Source organism: Maylandia zebra, linkage group LG2 (assembly GCF_041146795.1).
Source record: "Maylandia zebra isolate NMK-2024a linkage group LG2, Mzebra_GT3a, whole genome shotgun sequence".
In the NCBI taxonomy this organism is placed as follows: domain Eukaryota; kingdom Metazoa; phylum Chordata; class Actinopteri; order Cichliformes; family Cichlidae; genus Maylandia; species Maylandia zebra.
Genome location: NC_135168.1, coordinates 10,190,087 through 10,208,230, shown reverse-complemented (window position 1 = coordinate 10,208,230; position 18,144 = coordinate 10,190,087). Strand labels below are relative to the sequence as shown.

Genomic DNA, 18,144 nt, shown 5'->3' with positions numbered 1-18,144 from the left:
TGATACTAATATAATACATATACATATATAATCCATACTAATGATGAAGGAACTGAGCTCACAGTCCATTGTTCATTCAGTGAACTACTCAGTTTATTTTGGGCCTCAGAAATGCTCACTCTGTTTGTACATCACTGTCAGCAATAGACTCATTCTGCTGTGTGGACAGGAACACATGTGACATCACTTCCTGTTTGTTTGTGACTGAAGAAGTTTACAAGGAATCATTTAGAAGAGTTTCAAACATCAACTGATTGAATCCATGAATGTGAAAACGTGTTTGTGAGTGAAAGAGACAGACATGTACAGACTGAACTATCTGTTCAACAGTCAGAGTGTTTCTGTAACAGGAGACACTCTTTACACTCCACTCAGCACAGGGACACTGAGGAACCAGGAGGCCAGAGAAACCTAAACCCAGGATAAAGAGTTTGAGTGAATGTGGTGTTGAAGGTGTGGAGGTGGATCAGAGTGTCAGAGGAGACTCTGTAGAAGGACAGAGTGCCAGCAGGACAGTCCACATACACTGCTGCTCTGTTAGAGACAGAGGAGGAGGAGATGGATGTGTAGCTGTTATTGTGCCAGACAGAATGAGGACCATCATCAGAGCAGAACAGACTCCAGGACTGATCATTGTGTCCAAACACACAGTCATAACTGTCTCCTTTCCTTCTGATGCTTCTGTAACTCACTGATATAGAAACTCTTCCTCTCCACTCGACCTCCCAGTAACAGCGACCAGTCAGACCATTTCTACACAGCAGCTGATAAAAACCATCAAATCTGTCTGGATGATCAGGATATGACTGAACCTCCTCCACATGTGTCACCTTCCTGTTGTTGTCAGACAGTTGGAGCTTTGTGTTCACTGTGTTTGTGTCGATTGTGAGTTGACAGGAATCTGATGGAGAGAACAAACACAATCCAGCTGCAGTTATTGATCCATCATCTGTTCATTGATTGACACTTTGATGATGACTCCTGACATGATGAAGATGGTTGAATGTGTGCTGCTTTGTTTTCATGAATCCCATTAAAAACACACTTACACTTCCTCAGACCTGGTCTCAACCATCGGACTCCAGCAGGCTCCACCCTGAAAGGAGGAGGGGGGTCAGAGCAGCACAGTCAGCATGCACACATGGACATTACATGGCTCTCACACACACACTGTTACACACTGAGCTCAAAGCTCGGCTCCACTGTTTTATTCAAAGAAATCTACATTTATTTATCAGCACATTTAAAAACAGCTTGAGCCAAAGTGCTGCACAGAGTAGAGAGAAAATAGGAAACATACACAGTAATGACTATAAAGACTGGTCAGGATTGAAAGCTACAGAGTACAAATGTGTTTCCAACCGGCTTTTAAAAATGTCCAGTGTTGGTGACGACCTGATGTGAAGGGCGACTGTTCCAGAGTTTGGCTGCAGCCATCGATAAAGCTCACCTCTGTTTTTACGTCTAGTTCTGGTCAGAAGCTGCTTATCTGCAGACCTGAGGGCTCCACTTGGATTCTTTTGTTAAAGAGAGATAAGATGGAGCCAATCCATTCACAGATTTAAAGACAACCAGATCTGGAAGTGGATTCTACCACGTACTGGTAACCAGTGGAAAAAGCTGGTGATGGGTCGTCTAGCACAGACCCACCGCTGGAACCAGACAATTGATGAGGGAGAGAACTGTGACAGCGCCGTTCCTTCACTTGACCTCAGTCGCTCTCGTCTGCTCCCTCGTAACACTGCTCTTTATTGAGCTTACATGAATATGCACAAGTTCATTATGACGTCTTACACAGGTATGAACAAAGAGTACCAGTCTGTGCATAGTGTGTGTGTGTGTGTGTGTGTCTGTGTGTCTGTGTGTGTGTGTCTGTCTGTGTGTGTGTGTGTGTCTGTGTGTCTGTGTGTCTGTGTGTGTGTCTGTGTGTGTGTGTGTGTGTCTGTGTGTGTGTGTGTGTCTGTGTGTGTGTGTGTGTGTCTGTGTGTGTGTGTGTGTGTGTGTCTGTGTGTGTCTGTGTGTGTGTGTGTCTGTGTGTGAGTGTGTGTGTGTGTGTGTCTGTGTGTGCGTGCGTGTGTGTGTCTGTGTGTGTGTGTTCCAGATGTGACCCTGTGACCCCAAAGCTGGTGCTAAGAGTCCAGCGGTCCCCCTAACAAAGGGCTCTTATACTTAACCAGACACAGAGCAGGTGTCCTCCTACACCAGGAGTCTCAAACTCGTGGCCCGCGGGCCAATTGCGGCCCGCAGGACGATAGTTTTTGGCCCCACTTTAATATGAAAATGTAATGTTAGTTTGATAATGTATGACACTTTACAGTGTTGTGGGCGGAGCTGAATTAACCCACCAATCAGGGTGGGATATGGATCTCAGGGGACACCAGCCGGGCTTGATGCAAGCAGGGAAACATTTCTCAATGAGTCAAAGTTCCAGCAGCGTTGCCCTGGAGTGTTTCTTTCTTTCCTGTGCCTGGCTGGCTTCCTCCTTTCTATTGGGCAAACGCCGACATTCGCCCCAGCGCGCTGCGTTCACAACACTTCAAAAAAAGTTGTTTTTTTAAGTTGCTGCCCAGCGGGACATTATACGTATATAGATTTATACACACGTCAGTGGGATTTAAAGTTATTTTTCCACAGAGAGAGATCTCATATTAACTCTCACAGTGATGCGTAGGCGGCGGGATAAAAGAAAAGTCATGAACTCAATGCAGCCCAATTTAGTCTGCAGTCACATAGCGACACCTGTTCATCGGCAACAACAGTCCCCGGTAACCCGGACTAATTATAGGGTCGCACCGTAATTTGTGGCTCCATGTTTTTATTTGCATCACTGCGTTTGCATTGCAGCAAACATGAACATTACATATATTTCAATATAATGTAAAAGCAGTCAAAACAACTAACATCAGAAACAGCTGATGTTATTTGTTATATGTCACGGTGTCATTTCCGCTTCTTTCTCCTGTAACAACAGCCCGGCGCCGTGAGCAGTCGCCTTTTTTGCGCTCGCTATCCCTGCACTTTCTACCATCTGCAAACGCCACGGTGTTCGTGTCATCATGAAAGACATGAACATCGAGCGTAAAAACAAAGGAGACTGCTACCGGCTTTTTATCTGCCGATCGCCGTGCTACGGTTGCAAGAAAAAGAAGCAGAAATGACGTTCTCTACGCGTTGAGACGTTCCCCGTCCGTCGGCTAAACGCTTGATTGAAACTTCAATGCGACAGTGACACCAAGTAGAATTATAAATGTCACATAGCCCCAAACATGTCTTTTTCAAAGCCTGCGGTGAAGAGAAAGGTTTGTGATGAGCACCGACAATTTCAGGAAAAGTGGGAAATGCAATATTTCTTTGTTGAGCACAGGGGCACCCCGACCTGTCTTATTTGCACAGAGAAAGTTGCGCTGCACAAGGAATACAATTTGAAACGTCATTACACAACTAGACATGCTGAGCTGGATGCAAAATACCAGGGAGACGAGAGAGCGAACCGGGTTGCCAGTCTTAAAACAGATCTACTGAGGCAGCAAGATTTCTCCAAGAAAGCAACCAAAGAGAATAATGCAGCAGTCGGAGCCACGTGGTTAGTGAGATGATTGCTAAAGCAGGGAAGCCATTCACAGAAGGTGCATTTGTCTAAAAGTGCATATTGCAGGCTGCAAATATAGTCTGTCCGGGAAAGAAAGGTCAGTTTAGCAACATCAGCCTTTCTGCCAACACCGCAGCAGATCGCATTTCTGACCTGTCAAGTGACATTTATGACCAACTGTGTGAGAAAGCCAAATGTTTCAGTGTATACTCAGTCGCTCTTGATGAGACCACAGACATCACCGACACTGCCCAGCTCCCAATGTATGTCCGTGGTGTTGATGACAGTTTTGAAGTGATGGAGGAGCTGCTCACAGTAATTCCAATGCATGGCCAGACCACCGCTCAGCAGATATTTACAAGCTGTGTGATGCCATTGAGAATGTTGGTTTGCCATGGAAGAGGTTTGTTGGAATAACAACAGATGGAGCGCCATCAATGACAGGGAGGAAACATGGACTGGTGGCACAAAACAAACTGGAAGAGGAAGGCGTGGAGGAGGCCATTGCTCTGCACTGCATCATCCATCAGCAGGTCCTTTGCAGCAAATGCCTGAAGTTTGACAATGTGATGTCTATTGTTGTGAAATGCATCAACCAAATCAGATCCAGGGGCTTAAAGCACCGAAGGTTCTGTGCTTTTCTAGAGGAAATGGAGTCAGAATATGGGGATGTGCTCGACTTCACTGAGGTACGTTGGCTCAGCAGGGGAAATGTATTAAAGAGACTTTTTGAGTTGAGAGCAGAAGTGAAGCCTTCATGGAGAAGGATGGAGTTAGTGTTCCTGTGCTAACTGATCCCAAATGGCTCATGGACTCAGCTTTTCTTGTTGATATGACACATGAGCTTAATGTACTGAACAAGACGTTACAAGGCCAGGGGCAACTTGTCAGTGCTGCCTATGACAACGTGAGAGCATTCTCCACAAAACTGGCGCTCTGGAAAGCTCAGCTCTCTCAGACAAACCTTTGCCATTTCCCAGCATGCAAGGCACTCGTGGATGCAGGCACACCATTCAGTGCTGACGAGTATGTTGATGTCATTTTGAGGCTACAGGAGGAATTTGATCACAGATTTGCTGACTTCAAGACACACAGAGCCACCTTTCACATTTTTGCGGACCCCTTCTCCTTTGATGTGCAAGATGCCCCTTCTGTGCTTCAAATGGAGCTCATTGAGCTGCAGTGCAACTCTGAACTCAAAGCAAAGTTCAGGGAGGTGAGTGGAAAAGCAGACAAGCTTGGACAATTTTTGAGAGACTTGAGCCCTAGTTTCCCTCGGCTTTCCCGAATGTTCAAGCGGACCATGTGCCTTTTTGGTAGCACATACTTGTGCCAAAAGCTCTTCTCCACTTTGAACTTCAATAAGTCCAAGTACAGATCCAGACTTACGGATGATCATCTTCAAGACATACTGAGGGTCGCAACTGCTTCCTCCCTCAGGCCAAATCTGGCTCGGCTATGCGAGAGGAAACGCTGCCAGGTCTCTAGCAGCAAGGAGTAGGCAAGAGAAGCCATGTTCAGAAGAACAGTTCATTTTCTACAGTGTTCCATTCATGTTCAGAAGAAGGTTATAGAACTGTTAATACAGACATTTCAATCTAAACACAGCAGATATAGAAGACTGAAAAAAACACACAAGTTCACTGACTAAAAATATCTTATTATTATTTTATTTATGTATTACAGATTGATTTATTTTCTTATTAATTCTTAATTTGTTTATTTATTTTTCATATTTTGTATTAAAAAATAAAAATAAAGAGATTTGAGAAGATTGGAATTTTTTAACCATGCCTTTCTTGTAGAAAACCTAATGCGGCCCAGCCTCACCCAGACTCTGCCTGCAGCGGCCCCCAGCTAAATTGAGTTTGAGACCCCTGTCCTACACCATAAATCAGTAAGAGAGGGTACGACCTCTCTCATGGCCCCAAGTGGTGTGTGCATGCCAGAGCACTCTGGAAGGCACACAGAGTCTTTACAGACTACTAAGGATCAAACCTCTATCATTATGCAATCGATTATACAACTCTAAGCATATATGAGTAAATATTTCTAAGCATAAATGACAATCAACAATATAAACCTTACAGCTGGTTTTAATAACAGAATTTATTTGTTTCTCAAACGAGAAAGAGCTATCGAGAAACACTCCTAAATCTTTAGTTCTGAACTTTTCCAGTGGGCCAAGGTCAACATTATCTGCTAATGCTAAATAGGCTGCCGTTATTAACTAATGCTAATTTAATGTGAATTAGCATTATGCACTAATGCTAACACTTTTTAACAATGTGAGTAGCTAATGCTAACACTATTTCCCTTAACTTTATAACATTGTGAACGGCTAATGCTAACACTCTTTTCCCTAGCATTACAACATCTGAGCTGCTAATGCTAAGTAGGCCGCCATTAGCACCTACGTCTATCCATCCATCCATCCATCCATTCGCTTCCGCTTATCCGTTTCAGGGTCGCGGGGGGCGCTGGAGCCTATCCCAGCTGTCATAGGGCGAAAGGCGGGGTACACCCTGGACAGGTCGCCAGTCTGTCGCAGGGCTAACACATAGGGACAGACAACCATTCACACTCACATTCACTCGCACATTCACACCTAGTGGCAATTTGGATTATCCAATTAACCTATCCCCACAAGCTGCATGTCTTTGGACGGTGGGAGGAAGCCGGAGTACCCGGAGGGAATCCACGCAAACACGGGGAGAACATGCAAACTCCACACAGAAAGACCCCGGCCTGATGGTGGAATTGAACTCAGGACCTTCTTGCTGTGCGGCAACAGTGCTAACCATCGTGCCACCGTGCTGCCCACCTACGTCTAATTTAAGGCAAATACGCATTAGAACCTAATGCTCATATCGTTTTCCTTTGCTTTATAGCAATGTGAGCAGCTACTGCTAAATAGCATTAGCTAATAACAGCAGTCTAATTTAATGCAAGTTAGCATCATTTGCATTATAACGATGTGAGGAGTTAATGCTAAGTATGCTGCCATTAGTGGCTAATTCTAATTAGGGGTGAATAATTATTACAAGCTAATGCTAATATCGTTTTCTCTTCCCTTTTAACAATGTGAGCAGCTAGTGCTAGGTAGGCTGAAGCTAGCCGCTAATGCTAAAGCTAAAGATAATTTGATGTGAATTAGCATTACATTAGTGAGGAGTTAATGCTAAGTAGACTGCCATTAGCAGGTAATGCTAATTTAAGGTTAATAGGAATTGGCATCTAATGCTAATACCATATTTTCTTGCTTTAACACTTTAAAACTGGTCAGAGTGGGCACACTCCGTTTTGCGCAACTATTTTTAAATCCCGGTAGCACTGTAATCACGTGAGCTAGCGCAATAATTTTTTTTGCATATGAAACCTGAGGAGTTGTATTTACATCTTATGCCATCAGCTTGTCCTAGGTTACAGTTTCCTTCCACATATGCTTAGGACTCATATTGCTCTGCTGGAAATAGTTTATTTTGATGCATATGCTGTTATTTTGCAAATTTGCAGTATAATATTTATTTTTGTTTTTCCTGCAGTATATAAAAATTGGTGTATTTCAAAAATAAAACTATGAAGGCACTCAAAATAAATTTCCTGAGGTGGGAAACTATTTTGTGCAACTTTTTTGTATTTACAGTTTTGAGGGATAAGCCTCTTAAATTTCTCTAACTAGAAATATATGTTAAAAAAACAAAAACGATTTTCAATTTTTTTGTAGTTTATTGCACTTTTTTGCAATTTATGTAATTACTATGCACTTAATACATACATATTATTAAAATTTAGGCTGTAATGGTTGTATTGATGTATAGCAACTTGAAATGCTCCCAAAAATGGCTCTACAGCATGTAAAAATATAATATAAGCTCTGGCGGACTTGGTTCTATGGTAGGTCTTAAAGGGTTAAATCAATATGAGTAGCTAATCCGATTGCTCAGTCTGACGTCAGGTGAAGTCATTTTTATGCATTTAAGAGCTGTGTTGAATTCAACATTACAAACTGAACATTAGAACTATCCTCTTCTCCAGGATTTTCCTGATTTAACATTTCAATATGACATTTCCAGCGCTTTGTTTTCTCTGCTCACAGACAAAACAGATACACGCATGTATATACAGCCCACGTCCAGCTCTGCATGCACTCCTGCTCCATTTCTATAGAGAATAAACAACGTAACACAATCATTCTCCATTGTTTTCAACTCAACCAGCTGCATTTAATGAAGGAGTTTGAATTTACTTTACAACAGCTGCTGTTGTTTCCTGTCTGCATTCATGTTCTTAACTGTACTCCACACATTCTGAACTGGTGTACCGTAATTGTCGGGCTATAAGCCGCTACTTTTTGCACAAGCTTTGAGCCCTGGGGCTTTTAGTCAGGTGCGGCTTTTCTATGGATTGTCCATGAGCGGATTTGTTTTGTTTGTTCCGCTGTTGTACGGCACTACGTTGCCTGGCGGAAGGATCGGGGTTCAAGAGTGGTATGTTGGTCACATGTCCATCCGTCAGGCAACGTAGTGCAGTACGAGGTAGCGCGAAAAACAAACTTCAAAGTAGCGCTACCCGTTCAGCTGGAGGCCTGGATGATGAGCGGCGATAAACTTGCAAAAAGCAAGTTATGCCCAACTCCACCATTGGATTCTGACAGCGTGGAAAAGTGTGAAAACATCCACGATCACCAACAGATTTCGAAGGGCTGAATGCTGCATGATGGAGAGGAGGACACTAGTGATGGGTCGTTCGCGAACGAAATGGCTCTTAGAGCCGGCTCTTTGACGTGAACGACGCGAGCCGGCTCCTTATCGCGAGCCGTCACGTGGGTTTTTTTTTTTTTTTTTTTCTTTCTCTCAGCCTCTCTCTCGCACTTTTTTTCCGCTTCACTCTGCACGCGAGCTTGTGCTTTACGCTGGGCAGAGGGGGGAGGGGCGGTAGTTACACTCAGTAGCACAGGAACAGAGCCAGAGAGAGAGAAAGAGAGGCAGGGACAACAACATTAGAAAGGTATAGTAATCATCCACAACTATTTTCGGTTGCAGATGATAAAGGATTGAGAAAGTTTATTCATGCAGGCCCATATGACAGAGAATATGCATGTTCTTTTAGTTTTCATATTATTTCATATTATTATATTATTATGTGAAAGGAAAAAGCTGAAAATTTAAATAGTTAAAACTTGAAATGTGAATAGTTGATTTTTGTATTATATGATTTATTTATTACATTTTATGTGGAGTGAATAAATAAAAGTATATTTACGGTGGCCCCTAGAGACAAAGCACATACAAACTTCAAATCACGTACGAACTCTGAAGCATGTACAAACTCCAAAACACGTAAAAACTCCAAAACATGTAAAAACACGTACAAACTCCGAAGCACATAAAAACTCAAAACACGTACAAAAGACAACAGAAGTGCTCCAGGATGCTGGGCGCAGTGTTGAGCCTTTGTTATCTTGTGGCTACACAAGCCAGCAAGTACCAACGACCGGATTTGGTGTGTGGTAGTAACAGGTAAATGAACTTTTTTTAAAAATTATTTGAATATATATATGAGTGCCTGTGTATAAATACACAAACAATACACACATGCTTTCAATTGTGTAATTTAAGTGATCTAGTAGCTCTGCTTTGAAGTTCAGTTCATGCTAGAAATGTGTTTTGGAGTTTGTACGTATTTTGTCTCTAGGGGCCACCGCATATATTTATATATAAACATATATAAATAAAACCACTTGTTTTTACGTTAGTAATTCCTTTTGTGCATAATTTTATATTATTGTTAATAATAAATTAATTAAAGCAACAAAACAACCTGAAGAGCCGGTTCGGAGCCGAAAGAGCCGGCTCTTTTTAGTGAGCCGAACCGAAAGAGCCGGATCTCTAAAAAGAGCCGGAAATCCCATCACTAGAGGACACCGCCACGGCCCTTCTGAGGGTGTTCGACTCTGACACTGACAACGAGGATTTCTTTGGTTTTGAAAGTGACAACGAAAGAAAGAAGCTGAGAGTGGATGACGAAGCCACCCTGAGCCTGTTTGTTTCCGACACTGGAGAAGAGGACTTTGGTGGTTTTAGTGCGCAGGAAGAAGAGAAAGATGGTGGTGAATGACTGACTTTTCTTCTTGTTAAAGCCGTGTCACTGCACCTGAGCCTAAAAGGTAGTCCGAATCAATTGTTCTGGTGTGCTGTAGGTTATTGTTATGTACTACATTTGTTACTCATTTATGAAGCACAGTACATGTTTTGTACTTGTAATTACCGCTACTTGTACATATACCTAAAAAGTTATGCAAATATGTACCCATAACTTGTTTTTCAAAATATTAATAAAAGGGGTGTGTCTCCAAACAGCCATCTCTTTCCTGACAATTCGCTTTGTGCATATTCTCTTACATATGATAAGTCAACATTGAAACACCTGCGGCTTTTAGTCAGGTGCGGCTAATGTATGTACAAAACAGGATTTTCCCCTGATTTTAGCTTGTGCGGCTAATATTCAGGTGCGCTCTGTAGTCCGGGAAATACGGTAGTTCTTCCTAAAGTACTGCAGTATTCCTGCCAGTACATCCTTTTAGTTTTCCTAACTGTTTCCTCTGATGCTCGTTGCTATTCTTTCCTCAATGCAAATTCATGCTAAGCTCCTTCATATCCATCCCTGTTTCTAAACCTGTAATAATTGCTTTAATGTGTCTTTGGCCTAATTATGAGTCTGTCCATATGTTTGTAGTTCCCCACTTGCTTTGGTTTCTTAGCTCTGATTCTCTCAAATTTATCCTTGAAATCATTTACTGGCATCTCTCCCTCTCACTCCCACTATCCCCAGAACACCAGAGTATTCATCTCCTGGTTTATCCTATGGCCTCTTTGCATTTTCTCCAATCATCCCTGTTTCTAGAGTCTCACCCCATCTGCAGGCAGTCCAAGAGAAACTGCCTCTGCCATTTTCTTCTTCTTAATCTTTGATTTTTCTCTTCACTTTCTCCATTGGGTCTTCTTAGACGCACTTTCCAGAAAGCAGCAACATTTTTTGTGCCCCATTTTTCAAATTGTGCATCTTACTTCAGCTTAATGTGTTTCCTGTTTTGTTTTTACACAGGTCATGTAAAAGAAATCCTACCAGAGACTCGACAAAGCTGAACTGAAAGACAACACAGGCAATAAATCAGAGCAGCACAGAACTTAAGCTCATGGTCCATAGAAGCTGGGCTCTACAGGTGTACCAGGACAAGCTTAGTGTAAGTCCCTCGAAAAAGTTTCACTTGTGCTGTTTCGGTGTAAATTACTGGTTTGTTTGAACAATTTCATCAGCTGAACCATAAATACTCCAAAACAATTTCTTTGTGACTCAGTGTGATTTTTCATTTTGTAATATTAGCATGTCAAACTCTACATTCTCTACACAGATGAGAAACGAAGTGTATTTAATAATAAAAGTTATCTCTCAGAGACAAAGTTAGTGTCTCATTCAGGTCTGTATCTGAGTAGCCTCAGACACATGCAGTGCTCATATTTTCTGTTTTGTGTGTCACTCAGACCTCTTCCTGACAGGGGCTGCAATTTCATTTAAAGTCCCATTCACTGATACAGGCTGCTGGAGCTCCAACCAGGAGGGTACACACATGATCCAGGGAAAAAAATTATATATGGTCTCTTAGATAAATATTAAGAGGTCCTGTGTTTTACTAAAAAATCAAAGTAGTAAAACACAGGACCTTTGGGTTAGATATAAGGTGATTTGACAAATCATGTCTGTTGTAAATGAGTAAGCCATTTATCGACCTGACTCAGGTTTTAAATCATCATCAGAAAAGACTGAATCCTGACCTGAGAATTGTACACTTTGGACTCTCCACTGCAGAAAATAGAAGCTTCAGTCCTGAATCCTGCAGGTTGTTGTTACCCAGATCCAGCTCTGTCAGACGGGAGGACTGGGAGCTCAGGACTGAGGACAGAGCTTCACAGCTTCTGTCTGACAGGTTACAGCCACTCAGTCTGAAGAAAGGATGACAAGAAGACATGAAACACTTGTGTTAAAGTATATTCATGGTGCCATGAGGAGCTACTACATTTACAATATTTCAACACTGTTTCAGGACATGCTGGAATCCTTATTGCCTCATGTTACAAAAGACAAATGTGGCAGTTTACTGTGACTTGCATGGATTCATTAAAAAAACAAAACATAAACACTGTTAATTTTTTCCAAATGAAATTGATTAAATGATGTTAATTGATGAAAAAAAAATCGATATTGCTTGATCTGACCTCAGCGTTTCCAGTTTGCAGTATTGACTCTTCATCCCAGCAGACAGAAGCTTCACTCCTGAATCCTGCAGGTTGTTGTTACCCAGGTCCAGCTCTGTCAGACGGGAGGACTGGGAGCTCAGGACTGAGGACAGAGCTTCACAGCTTCTGTCTGACAGGTTACAGCCACTCAGTCTGAAATCAAGGTGGAAGGGAGACAAGATCAACCAAACAAATCAGAGCTTTATTGCTTTTTTATTGTTTTTAAGCAGAAATCAGTGAGGTGCTGGTAGATTCTGTTCTTTTGGTTTATTACCCAACAACACACACATACACTAATATTTGTGACTTTTGTAATAGTAGCATTTACAATGCAAAGCAACAGCGATCACAGATTGAAGGGGCCTGAATAAAACTACAATGCAGTGATTTTTAAGATGACCCGTTCTTCCAATTTCCAACAACAGATTTCTCCAACCTTACAGTTAAAAATAATTCTTTATCTCATACTGAATCTTGGTGCACCTCCCCCAGTTTATTAAAATGAAGAGGTGCTGAAGTTGCTGTAAGTGATGTGTGATGCCACTGATTTCCTTTCTGATCCAATACAAAGTAAAATTCAGGCTGGTATCTGCGATACTGATGAAAACTATTCCTTCAGAATCAATACAAGACATCATAAGAAAATATGATGTTTTATATAACATAAAAAGCCTGAATTTTAAAATATTCAGTTAATAATCAAAAACAGATGTGACTGAAAATAATAAAACTGAGAAACATTTTATGGCCATTCGATCCTTTTACAACCATTGCAAGAGCTTGGTTGGCATAGCCGGCAATACGTTGGATAGTAATAAGTCCGGTGGGTGATGGGCTCCACCAGGGCTGCCCTTTGTCACCGATTCTGTTCATAAATTTTATGTTTAAAGGCTGTATCAAAAGTTCATTCAAGTTACAATATTGTGGTCAAAAGTTCTCCTTTTTTCTTTTATACTATACAACTACGCTGGCTCGTGGTTTTAGGACATGGATCTGTCATGGAAGAAATCTATGACCACTTTTAATCAACATTTTAAAAATAAACATGATCACAGATTTACTCACAGGGCTTTGTTGGAGGCTTTGACCACTGGCAGCAGCCTCAGAAGAGCCTCCTCTGAAGCAGAGTATTTCTTCAGGTCAAACACATCCAGATCTTCTTCTGATGACAGTAAGATGAAGACCAGAGCTGACCACTGAGCAGGAGACAGTTTACCTGTGGAGAGACTTCCTGATCTCAGGGACTGTTGGATCTCCTCCACTAGAGAACGATCATCCAGTTCATTCAGACAGTGGATCAGATTGATGCTTTTCTCTGCAGACAGATTCTCACTGAGCTTCTTCTTGATGTACTGGACTGTTTCCTGATTGGTCTGTGAGCTACTTCCTGTCTGTGTCAGCAGACCTCGTAGGAGAGTCTGATTGGTCTGCAGTGAAAGACCCAGGAGGAAGCGGAGGAACAAGTCCAGGTGTCCATTTGGACTCTGTAAGGCCTTGTTCACAGCACTCTGGTAGAAGTGTTTCTTTGCAGATTCTCCTGTTTCAGACTTCTTGGATGTTGTTTGTTGTTGTTCCAGCAGATTGAGTCCAGAGTTGATGAAGGTCCGATGGACATGAAGAGCAGCCAGAAACTCCTGAACACTCAGATGGATGAAGCAGAACACCTTGTCCTGGTACAGTCCTCTCTCCTCTTTAAAGATCTGTGTGAACACTCCTGAGTACACTGAGGCTGCTCTGATATCGATGCCACACTCTGTCAGGTCTGATTCATAGAAGATCAGGTTTCCTTTCTGCAGCTGATCAAAAGCCAGTTTTCCCAGAGACTCCATCATCTTCCTGCTCTCTGGACTCCAGTGTGGATCTGTCTCAGCTCCTCCATCATACTTGACCTTCTTCACTTTGGCCTGAACCACCAGGAAGTGGATGTACATCTCAGTCAGGGTCTTGGGCAGCTGTCCTCCCTCTCTGGTTTCCAGCACATCCTCCAGAACTGTAGCAGTGATCCAGCAGAAGACTGGGATGTGACACATGATGTGGAGGCTTCGTGATGTCTTGATGTGGGAGATGATCCTGCTGGCCTGCTCCTCATCTCTGAATCTCTTCCTGAAGTACTCCTCCTTCTGTGGGTCAGTGAACCCTCTGACCTCTGTCACCATGCCAACACAGTCAGGAGGGATCTGATTGGCTGCTGCAGGTCGTGTGGTTATCCAGAGGCGAGCAGAGGGAAGCAGTTTCCCCCTGATGAGGTTTATCAGCAGCACATCCACTGAGGTGGACTTTCTAGGGTCAGTTAGGATTGTAGTTTTGTGGAAGTCCAGAGGAAGTCGACACTCATCCAGACCATCAAAGATGAACACAACCTGGAAGTCTTCAAAGCTGCAGATTCCTGCTTCTTTGGTTTCAGTAAAGAAGTGATGAACAAGTCCCACCAAGCTGAACTTTTCCTCTTTCAGCACATTCAGCTCTCTGAAAGTGAATGGAAATATGAACTGGATGTCCTGGTTGGCTTTGTCTTCAGCCCAGTCCAGGCTGTATTTCTGTGTTAAGACTGTTTTCCCAATGCCAGCCACTCCCTTTGTCAGCACTGTTCTGATTGGTTCATCTCTTCCAGGTGAGGCTTTAAAGATGTCTTCTTGTCTGATGGTTGTTTCTGGTCTGTCTGGTTTCCTGGATGCTGTTTCAATCTGTCTGACCTCATGTTCATCATTGACCTCTGCAGTCCCTCCCTCTGTGATGTAGAGCTCTGTGTAGATCTGATTCAGGAGGGTTGGGTTTCCTGCTTTAGCGATGCCCTCAAACACACACTGGAACTTCTTCTTCAGCTTAGACTTAAGTTTACGATGACAAACTGCAGCTTGAAGTTCTGAATAATAATAATAAAAATGCAACTTTAACAATCATATTTTACAAAATGCTGATGACAATTTCTGACCCACTGAGAAATGACTGAACACACTGGTGTCACAAGTGTCTCATTTATCCAGCAGCTTAAATCTTTAGATAAATCCTCTTACTGCTCTGCAGACGGTCAGCCAGCTCCTCCTGCTTCATTCTCCTCAGGAAGTCCACTGTGATCTTCACAAACGCCTCTCTGCTGCTGCTCCTCTGACTCTCTAAGCATTCTGGGTAATCTGGACTCAGAACCTTCTGGATCTTCTTCAGCTCGTTCTTCACAAAAGTGATGATGTTGTCCTCCAGCAGCTGGAACAGAATATTTATGAATGAGCCAATCAGACTGAAATCATGGAGCCAAACATCAGATCCATGTTGGACACACTGACGATCCACTGGTCTACAAAGAGCAGCATGGAGATGACTGTGAACAGAACAGATGTAACAGTAGTTGTTGTACATGTACAGACCATAAATATGGAGTCCAGCTGTGTTTGATGCTGCTGGGCAGACTGACCACTGGGAACCTCTGAGCTCTGCTGCTCCACTCTGTGGAGGAACCATGAAGGATTAGATCAACACAGGATAAAGATCCAGGAGTTTCTGCTCAAATAACTTCATCTGAATCAAGTCTGTCAAGTTTTAAACTCTCAGATTGTGAACATATCAGTAATTTTCAGTCTGTTTTCATGGACGTCCTTTCAGTGGTGATGTCAGGGATGATTTTGAAGAAGCTCATCAAACTGAACCATCAGCAGATCACTGCTCCAAAACCAGAACATGATCCGAGTCTCCCTCCACCACCAGAACACCAGCTTTACTAACGTGGTAGATCAGTGTAGTACAGATCAATAACTGATGAGTCATTTGATCAAAATCACTGAGTGCTTCACGTCTGACCCTCTGATGCTTCTGTAGACATTTTGCATATTTAATGAATGTCTGACAGTTTTACATTCATTCTATGAACACAGTGGAAATGTTGTGTTATAGTCTCCATGTTGTTTCCAGCATCATAAATTCTTAAGTTCAGAAAATTAGATTCTTTCTTCACAGCTGAAAAACAACAACATTTATTCTCTATTGAAATCTGCATCGTCCACTCCAAAGGTCACAATCTGAAGGTAACATCTGGTTTTGTTCCCTGTGGTTAACTCTGAGCATCAGTATGGTGGGATTTATCCACTACATCCACACCACTGTGGTTCAGTGTTGTCCTGATGGAGTAACAGCAGCCAGTATGATCCAGGCTTTAGCTGCTGGGTCTCTGTGTGACCTCTCAGACTGTTTAACAGATCAGACACAAAGAGAATCAGAGCAGCTCTGTTCTTTAAAGACAAACATGAACCCACTCAGGTCACACTTTCCCCACAGATATGAGCATCACTGTCCTCAAACAGCAAATGACCAAGTCGAACATTTGGATCTTTTCTCTTTCATTGTTTTCTTTTTAATGAATCTTTGTAACAATCTGAGGATGTTTCAGGTCATATTTATCCAGGAAACACAAACATGTAAAGGAGTCATCACAGCTCTCTGACCTCGTTGCTCCAGGTTCACCACTGAAGACTGGATTCTTTCCTTTGGACCGGTCACTCCTCACAGACGGACAGCTGGACCCTGCAGACTGTGACCTCTGACCTCTGCAGACACAAACATGATTGAAGCAGCTGTGATCACACAGACTGCAGATAATGCAGCTGTTTCCTGTCAGTAACATCCTCTTAGATTAGAGTTCAGCTTTTTACAGGAAAACTGGACAAAACTGATTTTTGTTACAAACTCATTTTCATTTCCTCTCAGCTCACAAACACAGTCAGACAATCAACCAGAGTCAACACTGATTATAATGTCAGTGCAGAATTATTTCTGTTACTCAGTGAGTTCAGCTCTCTGACCTCGTTGCTCCAGGTTCACCACTGAAGTTTGGATTATAACCTTTGGACCCGTCACTCCTCACAGACGGACAGCTGGACCCTGCAGACTCTGCTCTGTCCTCCTCTTCCTCCATCATCATCTTCAGTCAGTCTGAGAGGTAAACCACAAACACTCAGTGAGTTCACAATAACAGGAGGAACTGAGTTACAGTCGCTGACCTCTGACCTGTCATGTGACCATGAAACCAGGTCAATATATCTGTAGGTTCAGTCATCCAGGTCATGTGATCTAAGGAGCTTGGAGAGAAAAGAGACGTCTTTAAGTTTCTGGAAGACGTTTCATCTGAGAAGCTTCTTCAGCTCTAAAACCAAACGGTGGAGAGTCCCAGATATTTAAACCTGAGAGGGAAAGAAAGCATGTCGCTGACCCACCACTGATGTTATTTCAAGGAGGAAACTGAGAGCCTTTGCACCAGGAGCACAAACATCAGCTCCAGCAATGATCCACTGATGTGTTTTTATTCCATGTATGAATGTTGTTATTGACAGAGATGACGTTTGTGTGTCAGTGATGCAGTGACTGTTGTTGTTACCTGTACAGGCTGGTTAGACTCTATGAAACAGATCATACAGATCTCTGCATGTTAGAAGAGACTATTAAAGGTCATGAATGAGACAAAGGCAGGGAGGCGTCCTTTACAGCTAAACAGCAGAGTGAGAGAACAGCCAGCACCTCTACATTTATCACATTATACAGCACATGTATGATACTGACAGGGATGAGAAGAATTTAGTGATTCTGATCCCATCATTGATATTACTTATTGATTCTCAGTAGCTCTGCTCTGACAGTCACCACCATCACTGAGCAGCATATCAAAGACATTTGTGCACATTAACTGCATGTTGTGGCTCAAATGTTTGTGCATGTTGGAGGCATTTCCTCTTTGTTGTGATCAGTGTTGGTCATTACTCAAAACAGTCATTATTACACATATTACACAGAACACTTTGATTAAAAGTAATGGAGTACGTTACTTCATTACTCCTCATAACATTACTTTGATGTTAAAATGAACAAATGAGCATGTAACAACATAAAGCTGAGGTACAGCCCCACACACCAACACAGATCCTGATGAGGTCACGTGATGTTTCTCTGAGTGTTTATGAACACAAATCAAAGATGAAACAGCACAAAGACACTTCAAAGTGATTCTACTGTAGAAACATGAACAGGTAGAAACCTGCAGCCTGACTGCTCATCACTTTGTTACCTGTTCAAGTTCAGCAGCAGCAGCTCACTTTATCACGGTGCTGGTCTGGGGTCAGTGTTTACTCAGCTTTAACTAGTGATGTGACGTTCTGTATCGAGGCTTCGAAGCGTGTGTCGAGTAATGGAAGGGGGCATTTCCGCGAAGCGCATATCCAGGCTTGCTTCATTTATGGGAGGAGCTGAAAATGATGACGTCCGAAGCCTCGCTGCCCG

The 18,144-nt window shown here is 42.6% G+C and overlaps 2 protein-coding genes across 2 annotated transcripts in view; both read right to left on the bottom strand.

The window, feature by feature from the left end:
• LOC143420772 (protein NLRC3-like) overlaps nt 1–16,452 on the bottom strand; it is a 161,689-nt gene extending 145,237 nt beyond the window's left edge. The window contains exons 1-2 of the mRNA XM_076888975.1: nt 16,320–16,452; nt 15,249–15,327 (exon numbers count right to left, since the gene is read on the bottom strand). Of these exons, the coding sequence (XP_076745090.1) occupies nt 15,249–15,251 (3 nt within the window). The 5' untranslated portion in view covers nt 15,252–15,327; nt 16,320–16,452. The remainder of the gene's footprint in view (nt 1–15,248; nt 15,328–16,319) is intronic.
• On the bottom strand, nt 12,948–15,152 carry LOC143413258 (protein NLRC3-like). The gene is made up of 3 exons (XM_076876034.1): nt 15,123–15,152; nt 14,901–15,087; nt 12,948–14,749 (listed from the first exon to the last, which is right to left on the bottom strand). The coding sequence occupies exons 1-3, from the start codon at nt 15,150–15,152 to the stop codon at nt 12,948–12,950; spliced, it is 2,019 nt and encodes a 672-aa protein (XP_076732149.1).
• Nucleotides 16,453–18,144: the final 1,692 nt, after the last annotated feature.